At 37.1% G+C, this 11,458-nt stretch overlaps 1 protein-coding gene across 1 annotated transcript; it reads left to right on the forward strand.

Moving 5' to 3' along the window:
• LOC145087036 (SEC-C motif protein) lies at positions 1-1,637 on the forward strand. The gene is made up of 5 exons (XM_079024935.1): positions 1-360; positions 572-720; positions 872-1,033; positions 1,165-1,280; positions 1,401-1,637. The coding sequence occupies exons 1-5, from the start codon at positions 147-149 to the stop codon at positions 1,438-1,440; spliced, it is 681 nt and encodes a 226-aa protein (XP_078881061.1). The 5' UTR covers positions 1-146; the 3' UTR covers positions 1,441-1,637.
• Positions 1,638-11,458: the final 9,821 nt, after the last annotated feature.

Below are 11,458 nucleotides of genomic sequence, written 5' to 3' on the forward strand. Positions count from 1 at the left end.
CGACCCGGCAGGCGTGGTGCACCTTTGATACGGTTAACCTGCAACCTTGGTGGCTGTTCGTGGCGTTCTACTTCCTGAAGTTCATTAACACAAACCCTAATTCCATCCTGTACAATCAAAGAATGATTAGTGAGACTAGGATGTAAATGGCAGCAATAAGGCGTATACTTTTCTCTTCTTTATCTCGTTCTTCATCAAATTACACCAGCGAACTAGTGTATAATACCAACCACAAGTGGATCTCCACAACCATCCACCTCAATCAGTCATGGATGAATAAGATCAAAGGTGCCTTCACCGGGAAAAAACCCACTTCACCAGCTAACGAAGACGTCACGTCGCAATCATTCACTCTCTTTAGTAAGATCGCAATCTATCACTTCAAACTTGTCCAAAATTATGCTCCATTTCGCAAAATTTCCGTTTCCGGCTTTACACATACCGTATACTAAGTAACGATTTTCTGGAAAACTGTACTCGTAGTCGAATAATAATGGCGAATTGAACCAAAAACGACTATCTCTGTCTCTCTGTCTCTTTATGTATGTATGTATGTATGTATGTATGTTAGGGTTTGCGGATGAGCTGAAAAATGCACGGAAGTTGGGTACTTTCAAACAATACATGGTTGGTCGAAGCAGTGAAGCCACATTTGCAGATGCATTCGAGAAGCAAGAGGCTATAATTCGATTTCTTGGGGGATTTGATCCCAGTGGAGAGGTTGTTCCCTACTAGTTATCATCACATTGTTTTCAGTTTCAGATATTTCTATGTTCATTTAGTGTATTTGTTTAGTCTTTAGATGCGCTCTTCAAGACCATATTTTGAGTATATAATGACTGATTTGAGTTTCTATATACTGCAAATGTAGAATATCCAACCTAGTCAAAAGCAAGAAGCAGCAAAATGCTGTAATTGCACTATAGCTGATGTTGAAAATACTTTGGCAAAATTCACATGGGCTAAAGAAGCGCAGAGGAAAATCGAGAAGATGAAGGAAGAAGGAAAGCCAATGCCAAAGAGCTTAGCTGAGGTATTAACTATTAAGTCAGTTTCTTCTAGAGACAACAACTCTAGTCTCTTTACTAGAGACTCATATATGTTTTACTATATATGTTGCTAATTTATCTTAATTGATATTTTGTACTTTTTTTTGGTATGTAGGTCCAAAAGCTAATGGGATCAACACCAATGGATCTTGCCCAATCAAACATGGCTAAAAGCGGACAAATAAGCAGAAATGCACTCTGCCCTTGTGGATCTAAAAAGAGATACAAAAGGTATATTTTCATACTTAAATTTATTTGTAATATCAAATATGTCCTTTTATTTGTAATACTTAAATTGATTCGTTAAGTTCCAAATTTGAATTTAATCTTTTGGTTTTGATTGTTAAAAAGGTGTTGTGGAGCTGAAGGGAGCATAGCAACCAAGAATTAAATGTTAAATTGATCAGTGATAAGCCTTAGTTAAGCCAGCTGCTTGTTCGATAACAAGTGAAGGATGTTAATTTATTTTGTAGTGTTTTCCCTTCCGACTTGGGGAGTATTGTAGCTTCAGAAATAATTTTGATATGTGGCCAACACTACAAATGACATTGGCTTTGAAATTTTGAAAATAAACATTTTTCTTTTCCATGTTGCTATGTATGCTCTATGAATCATGTATTCTATATAGTTATATAGGAGCAAAGTTAAAAAACGAGAACCTCCTTTCATTATGAGAATGAAAGAATCCAATGCAACAGGCAAAAAAATATGAATATCTAAAAGATGTTAAAAAGTTGTTGGTAAACTTGTAAATGTCTAAAAAACCATTGCCATTAGGGGTGTTCGAGATTGATTTTTGAACCCCAAAATATTTATTTATGTATTTATTATAATATTTGGATTAGCTTTTGTTGTGGCAAATGCAATAAGTTAAAAAAATGTTTAGTATATAGACGGTGTTTGGAATTCCTTTTCAAAGTGATTTTTTGGACTTTTAATTTTTTTAAAAAGCTAAAAGTTTGAAGATGTGTTTGTCAAATCTAAAAGTTGACTTTTTGGCAAGAAGAAAAAGAAGTAGTTTTAAAAGTCTAGAATTTTTTGGTGACTTTTGGCTTTTTGGCATTTCATCCATCAAAAGTTAATCTAAACATATTTTTGAAGATAATGAAAAAACTATTTTGAAAAGTGCTTTAGAGCTATGCAGTTATCGCGGTCAAAATTTCAATAGCGGCACATGCCGCTATTTGAGATCGCAGTTATCGCGGTGGTATAGCGGTGATATAGCGGTTTTTTAATATTACATATAATTTATAATTTTATATTATATTTATATAGAATTTATATATTTGAGTATTAATACTATAAGTCTATATAGAATTAATATCATCAAACCTAAAAAGTCATATAAAAACATAACATAATATTCTATTATATTAATATGGAAACTAGGTAGTGTAAAAGTGTCAAATCGAGTTTAATTGGATTGCACGGATTCAATATCATATTAGTAGGCCATGGTTGATTTAAGAAATTAAGTCCCAAGTCGTGGCCTCATAGGCGTGGGTCGATTTACAAAAAGCATTAATGGAGTGTGACCATGGCAACTCAAGTTGGCGTGAGTACAAAAAGAGATAAGTAAAAGAGTTGTCGATAGACGTAGTTGCTTTGAATGCTTTTAATTATGTTATTTGTTCGGGTTTTTTAAAATGAAAGTGTAGTGAAATCATTAAGACAAGTTTTTCATTGAAAAAAGTAACCAAATGGCCAAAAATGTGAACAAAAATGGAATAGCGCCCGTAGCGCCGCTATAGCGGTTATTGAAATAGCGGTAAATAGTGGTGAATAGCGCCGCTAATAGCGGTACCGCGAAATGAAAACGCTAAACTGAAAATAGCGGTTCTTGACCTCCGCAAAACGCTATAGCGCCGCTATAGCACCGCTATAGCGCGCAATTGATAGCTTAGCTTTAGAGTTTAACTTTTTTTTTTGACTTACCTTTTCAAAAAACCAATAAGTCAATAAGTTATTTTGAAAAACAAACCCAAATGCCCCCTAACTATCAGGTTTGAATCAGACATATTTTAGAGAATTTTGTGGACTGTGGACCAAACCAAGTGACACATGTCGGTCTTGATTTTCCAATACTTAGACATGTTGGACCTGTACAACATGTGGCGTATGGTACAAGTCGTTAAAGTAGTGACGAAAAACTTTTAATTTTGATATCCCGACTTCGTAGGACTGTAACTCATTCAATATGGAACAAAAAATAACTAAGTTATATCATAAATTGAAGTACAAACTACTAAACATGTTGGAAAATATGTCATGTCAATCCAACTTGAGATATGCAATTTTTAAAAGTTTCACAAATTAAGGCTCTTTAACATCCGGTCCAAGCTGGTCAAAAACCCGAGAACCAGTAAAAATCTCGAGACGATTTTGGAAACACAATGATTACTTTGTTCGTGATATATATATATATATATATATATATATATATATATATATATATATATATATATATATATATATATAATGCCCATAAAAATCAAGCCAGTTTAAAACTTTTTCAACCAATCAAAATCATAAAATGTGAGGAGCTATATGATCACGCCTTTGACTTTTCGCGATCATCCGAAGTACCTGAAACCAAAACTAAAAATGTAAGCCCGAAGCTTAGTGAGTTCCCCCAAAATACCCATACACACAATAATATACATATAATCACAAACAACATACTATGGGTCCAATCAACCATCAGGTTGGAATACCCCATGCCCTCAACCATCAGGTTGGAATGCCAATATACTATGGGTCCAATCATCCTCGGGATGGAATACCCCAGGCCCACAGCCATCGGGTTGGAATACCCACATACTACGAGTCCAATTATCCTTGGGATAGAATACTCACGGCCCACAACCATCGGGCTGGAATGTCCAGGTCTATTAGCTCTTGTACAAAGCAGATAAGCCTCAATCACCAATCAAACATGTGAACATATATCAGATAATCGCATAACAGTCTATGGACAGACAAACCGATCTAACCGATCATAACAACATAATAACATCCTATCTATACCAGGATACCAATCTAACAGATCATACTAGCATAACATCATCCTATCTACCAGGATACTGATCTAACAGATCATAACAACATAACACCATCCTATCTACCAGGATACTGATCTAACAGATCATACTAACATAACATATCAGGATAACAATCCAAAAGGGTCAGCCTTGGTGCCTTAGACCCTTGAGTATAGTGAGGAAAGTCACATCAGAACCGTTGAACTGTAGTGATAAGATCAAACTCTCGAATCACAGCCACATACTCCACCACCTATATTCACCATAGGACCACTTCCATAAATTCCCAATTAACTAAAATGCCCCCAGAAGTCAAACGGATCAAACTTTGGTCAAAGCCAAGGTCAACGGTCAGGGTCAACAGTCCATGTTGACCCGACTCGTCGAGTGCAGTTTACTGACTCGTCGAGTCCTTCCAAAACTCAAGAAATCGTGAAAACCCTAGTTGACTCGCCAAGTTTCCAGACAACTCATCGAGTACATGCGTGTCCAAAAGTCGGGAAAACCCTAACTAACTCATTGAGTCATCTTGCTGACTCGTCGAGTTCGTGTAGAAACCAACAACGACCAATCTTCATTGGACTCGCCGAGTTGACCATGCAACTCGTCGAGTCCCTTCAGACCATTTCCCATTCAGACATTTTTAAGCTACCCCAAAGCTCCAAATTATAGATCCAGGTTCCTAAGGCACAAATTCCATGTAAAGTTGCAAACTTTACGTGCATGCAAGGTCTTAAAGGCTTAGAACACCAATACTAAGTCTAGAATGAGGTTTAGGGCATGGTAAGAGGTCAATACGAGATAAAGTTGATAGCTTTATGAAATTAGACCTGGAGGAGTCCATATCTGAAGTTACAACTTCAGATCATGGCCAATACCCCAAATGGTTCATATATATGCTAAAAATGGCCATAAACTTAAGCATGGAGAGATCTAACTAGAGAGAAGTCAAGCTAATGACTTGTTACCTTCCAGATGATGCCAAGATGAAGTAGAAGTCGGATCCAAAAGCTTCTCCTTGCTCCAAGCTCCTTAGACTTCAAGTCCTTTTCATAAATACACTTTCCAAGCTTCTTAACACACAAAATGGAGCAAAATCGTGATTAGGGTTTTCTAAGCTCAAGGGGGACGGTAAGGGAGGCTGGTGGAGGCTAATGACCCTTTAAATAGGGTGTAGAACCCTGGAAATTAGGGTTTCATTTTCCAGCTCCTACTCATCGAGTAGGTCCAATAATCCATGCGGGCTGACCCTCCTCTACACGACAAGTTGAGGCAACCAACTCGTCGAGTAGGTACATGAACATGTATATAAGGCTTTAAAACTTATACCTGAGAGTCGGGGTGTTACAATATATATATATATATATATATATATATATATATATATATATACACACACACACACATCGCATTTAATATGGTTAGTGTGACATCCCCAATTTCACCGCCATAAAAGACCGATTTGTTTATGCTTTGTTTTTTAAATCAGAGTTATCTTTTAAAGAAAACAGTTGCGGAATTTGTTCCCAAAATATGATAAAGATTTATCAAAGCATTTCTTTAAAGAAATGTATTTTCATTTTATAACAAAATCTCGGGATGTCATGTTCAATACAGACCAAAAGCATAAACAGAACAAAACATACCTTACAATAGTTAGTCATAACTACTGGCCTATAATCCAAAATCTCTCGTTATGTCAACCAACTTATGCTCTCGTGCCATAACCTGTAATATAAAGAAAACTGAGAGGGTCAGGCTTGGGAGCCTGGTGAGCATATAGGGTTTTCAACCCACAATAATATAATTATTATATTTAATTATCAAATAATCAATTCAAATACCCACCCCCATTATCTCCATTTATTTCTTAAAGATTTATCCTAAGAACCAATTACCATTCTCCTATTCATTCCTAAGGATTTCCCTAAGGAATTGGCACAATGTCTAGTGTTGCCAAGGTTCTTAGATTACCTCTGGTGAATACGCAATTCACAATAATTAATGAACACCTAGTTCAAGAACACCTAATGAACACTTAGTTCCAATATTACCCAATGAACACCTAGTTCAGAAACACTTAATGAACACTTAGTTCGAATATTCCTGATGAACACTAAGTTCGAATATCTAACGAACACTTAGTTCGAATATCCCTGGTGAACCCAATCACCTAAGGAACACAAAGTATGAAAGCTCTTAGTTCAAACAACGTGATAATAAAGTATAGCTCGATCCTGCAAAATCACTAATATTATAAACACATAAAAAATTATATTTCTAAAACAATATATCCCATCCCGTCGATCCCCACATACTGACCCTATACAATGATCTTACGAGATCTAGCCTAAGGAATCGATATGAACCACAAACTGACGAAGTTGCTTCGGAAATTCCTTGGCAGCAAACGAGGATCAATAAAGACATCAAATGAGGGGAATGGAATAAGTTTCTCCACGAACCTTCGTTCGTAAAAGAAAGAACCACAAGACAATTAAGTCAGGGGTAGTTATCCAGATAACAATGCCTAGGTGTGGTCCAACTATCATGAGGTATTATACCCCCAGACTCTACTTATCCCAACATCGAACTTTGCCTAGCAGTGGCCTGAATACATGAGGTATTTCACCCCCAGACGCACCCTATCCGACAATATAACACCAGACATACCTAGCAGTGGTCTATTACCGACACACTTTATTAGGCAGTCTATGAAGTTCCCTTAATTACTTCGTGAAAGAAAACACTGACATATGAAGCTCGATCGATCACCTCATAAAAGAAACGCTGACTCCAAAGCTCTCTCAAAATAAAAGTATGGGGAAATACTACTAGAGTACTCCTGTACGCTCCTGTAACCGACACACAAAATTGTCAAAAAGACTTTGTACATGATAGTACTTCTGGCACATTATAGTACTCTGGTATGCGAAAGAATCGTACCCGAGAAGATAATAGTACCCTGGCACAAGTAGCACCCAAGACACAGAGCTTTGAAAAAGACTTCGTACATAAAATGTACTTCTATACGTAGGACGTACTCCACCGATCATCAATCTCACAACACACGTACTCTTAATAAGAGGCTACCCAATGTCCAAACTTAATTGAACTAAACATCCCTATTTAAGCCTTAACCTATCACTAGGCAAGCCTACAATGCTTATAATTAATATTTCGATATTAACTCCGTTTAGGCAATGCTAACTAGTGTATACCTAACACAGATTTTTAAGTAATAATATCATATATTCACATCTTAACACATATCGAACCATAACTGATTCGCACGTTGTATATCATCAAATATATCTAACCCGTATTTCGGATAATAACAAATACTTTACATACATATGTATATTTCATACTTTAATCAATACACGTATAAAAATCACGTTCCTAAAAGGGACTATACGCATGATATCTTATCGTATGAACACATAATTCAAAAATACATAATCCGTACTCCCGGATCTAAAATTTATCTCCTTACCTAATCCATATTCCCGGATCTAAAACTAACCTCTTGATTTGATCCATACTCTCGGATCTAAAACTAACCTCCTGACCTGATCCATACATCGGAATCTAAAACAAATTTATCTCTTTATCCTTTTATCTCCTGGTCCAACCCACCTTTTATCACCTACCAACAACCCCATCTACTCATTTTCTACCCAACATATTTTTAGATACAAAATACGTATATAGTTTAACTCATTAAAACTTATATAATTCATCCATTCCACAATCATCTCAAATAAACAACAACATATTATACACGTAGCACATATTTCATAGCAAATACTTAATATTTATGTGTTAGAAGAAAGTGATCACACACTCACTTGATTAGAAGATGATCGGACAACACTACGGCTTGTAGAATTGTAGTATTCTTCGGTAGATCTGGAAGATCTTCACAAAAATTGGCTTCTCGCGGGCAGAGCTTCGGCTCGGGAATCTCACTTCTCGGGATCTTCGGGGCTTCGGGACTTGCTTCGGGGCTCGGGAATGATATTGGGGTTTCGAGATATTTCTTGCACGAAAAACGATACAAAAACACGAGAGAAAGGGAAGAAATGAGCAAAGAACTCGGCTGCCCTCGACATCCTTTTATAGGGGGCTGGAAACCCAAATTACGATGGGCGTAAATTACATTACGCTGGGCGTAATGTGGATCAGCTCGCTGACTCCCCCCTTTGGATAATATTGGATAATTTTTATTTAAATTAAATACCGAAAATATTTAATAAACTTCAAAAATTCATATCTTCCTCATGCGAACTCCGTTTTCGACGTTCTTTATATCCCCGCGTAGGTGAGACTACGCTCTACAATTTTCGTTTAGACTCCGTCGGCTAATTTTGACTTTATTTTTATTATTTTATTTTAGTAGGCCGGGACAGGAAAACTCCGTTATAAATTCATAACTTCTTCATCCGACGTCCGTTTTCGCCTATCTTTTTATCGTTTCACTACAATTGACGAGATCTTCGATTCTCGTTTAGATTGTTTCGGCTAAAAACCGCTCGATTTCAAATCGAGTGTTCGGGCTGCATACGTTAAGCTGAAACTTAGAAAAATCATAACTTCCTCATACGAAGTCAGATTTGGACGTTCTTTTTATGCACGCTCACGGTTTAACGAACTCTACGACTTTTGTTTAGATCGCTAAGGCTAAATATCACTCTAACGTAAACTCACTATTTACGTCGCGCTGTGTCGTGCCGGTTCTGTCGTGAAACTTCGACAGGTCATAACTTCTTCGTTATAACTCGGATTTCAGCGTTCTTTATATGCACGGAAACCTTGTAACATATACTATAACTTAGTTAAGATTATTCATTCTAAATAATCTTTCATCAAAAATTCATTTTTGACGACTATCGTCTCTAAAATGATTAGCCCGGATCTACGGGCGTTACAGTTAGACATAGACCCCGCGCAAAGGAATGCGTTATTCGAGCACCTCAAGGTAAATTATTTATATAAGTAAAATTTATATGTTTATTTCATATTGGTTTCTAATTATGTAACATCCCAAAAATATGATCCAAAAATTTCTTTTGTTGATTTAATAAAATAGTATTCCAAAACATAATCCATATAACCCAAAGGAAACTAAGTGTATCAAACATCATATAAAATAAGAGTAATATATATATAGCGGAAACCATGTGGTGTGTGCGATGCAGTCATCCCGATCTCTTCCCCTTAGAACGGGAAGTACCTGAAACATAAACTGAAAACTATAAGCACAAAGCTTAGTGAGTTCCCCAAGACACTGCATACCAAACATAAAACACATAAAGGGCCTCTCTCAAAGAGTATAACGGGCCCCGCCCTAACTCGCATAACGGTCCCCGCCCAATGAGTATAACGGGCCCTGCCCTAACTCGCATAACGGGCCCCGCCCAGTAACACCCAAGCACATACACATACTAGTGTCACACAGACAACGAGTAATCTAACATAATAGATCAAGGGTCAGCATTGGTGCCTTCAACCCGCTAAACATGGTGAGGAAACTCACCTTGAATGCTAAATCTCACTGAAGATCCCTAGCTGTTATCCTGACGACTCCCCAAGCTATCAGTACAAAATAACACCCAATTAACACTTGGGTTCCAATCTAAATCCAATAATCTATACTTGGGGTAAAATGACCATTTTACCCCTGACCTAACGTGATCCAAGACTAAGGCCCAAATCCACAATCTAAAAGGCCCAAAACCAAATAATCATTCATGGCCCAATTATGGCCCACGTTTCCAAATTAGGCCCAAACCATATATGGAACTTACCCTAAGGCCCAATAATTTTCCCTAGTCCAAACTCTTAGCCCAAGGCTTGATTTCAGATGGCCCACTAAGGCCCAAATTGACAAGGTCCAAAGAAATGACCCAACCGAGGCCTAAAAACTGCGAAGCCCAACAGACTGAGTATGTGGGGCGTACTCAGTCGTATGCTAAGCGTACAGGCTAAATGGCTTGTACGACGTGCGTACCAACTTGTACGCCTAATGTACTCACCCAAGAAGTCCATATCCACATTAAGCACTTAATGCTTAAGAAAAAAGCTCAAATCATAGATCCAAGTCATAATCAACATCTAGAACGTAAGGTCACTGAATTGGTGACTTTGCATGCCCCAAAAGAACTCAAACTCGAAATATAACATTCTACTCCCATTAAATGAACTCAAACTCATGAATGGGGGATTCTAAGCCTTAAAGGAGTCACCTTTATGAATTTAGGACCATAAAAACACCAAGAGTGGCAACTCTAAGCTCCTGGAGTGGTATCAACCACTATATCTCATCCATGGGACCAAAAAGGGTCCAAAACATAAACAACGAAGATCTAAGCTTCTAAAGAGCAAGATTCAAGCTTCATACCTTAACCAAGCTAGAAATGGAGCAAATAATCAAGATCCACAAGCTCTTCCTTGATCCACCACCTTGCACCAATCTTCTCCTTCTTGAAAATGGGTCAAAATACACCAAAGTGGACACTATAAGCTCAAAATTCAAGAGAGAGGCTTATGGTTTCGAGTATATGGCTAGGAGGACAGAGGAGGCTCAGAAAATAAGGGTTTCTTGGTCCATAATGATGTTTATATAGTGTCCAACCCCAAGAAATAGGGTTTTCTAAATGACCCACATACGCCCTGCATACATACACGTACGCTAAGTGTACCATGTGGTACGCCTCGCGTATTTGCTTTATAGCTTGTACGCCAAGCATATCATGTGGTACACCCCGCGTATAACACAAGTACTAAAATGGACAAATTAAATAATACAAGGGAAAAAGAGAAACTTACCAGGATTCAAGTGTTACAAATTAACTGGGTTTTTTTATTTATAGCAAAGTTTCGATCTTGATGGGCTTTCCCATGATCGCCAACATGTTCTGTTATGGGAAGGCATTAGCACGATATTGACCAAGCGTTATATAGATAGAAAACCCACTACTTCAAAATATTTTAAAAGGTTGGGAGGGGAGAAAGATGTTGAGAGAGCAAGGACTAGACCCCCTAGAATTGTTTGTCTTTGATTTTGTGTGAATTGTTTCCCCCATTAGAAAAACAAATGAAAAAAAACATTGATTTCTATGGGAATTGAAAATGACTTATTCTTGGTGTTATATTGTCACCAATTAAGAAGAGTAAGATTTTCATTTATTTGTGATTGTTAAACTTAGTAAAAAGGTAAATGGAGAATAAACAATTGTTTGGTTAAGTATAACGCTACGATTAGAAAATAGAAACACAATTCAAGAATTATAATGAATTCTAATTTCTATTCTTTATAGGTTTAATGACTGCAAGTTTAGAGTTTTTTTTTTCTGCAACTAGTTT

This window comes from Lactuca serriola, chromosome 2 (assembly GCF_051521515.1).
Source record: "Lactuca serriola cultivar US96UC23 chromosome 2, Lser_US96UC23_V15, whole genome shotgun sequence".
In the NCBI taxonomy this organism is placed as follows: Eukaryota; Viridiplantae; Streptophyta; class Magnoliopsida; order Asterales; family Asteraceae; genus Lactuca; species Lactuca serriola.

Excerpts from the sequence above, each read along its gene's own strand:
- LOC145087036 (XM_079024935.1), top strand. The coding sequence starts at position 147 with ATGGCAGCAATAAGGCGTATACTTTTCTCTTCTTTATCTCGTTCTTCA. Across the intron at positions 361-571 it reads GCAATCATTCACTCTCTTTA|GGTTTGCGGATGAGCTGAAA; the intron begins GTAAGATCGCAA and ends TATGTATGTTAG. Across the intron at positions 1,281-1,400 it reads TCTAAAAAGAGATACAAAAG|GTGTTGTGGAGCTGAAGGGA; the intron begins GTATATTTTCAT and ends ATTGTTAAAAAG.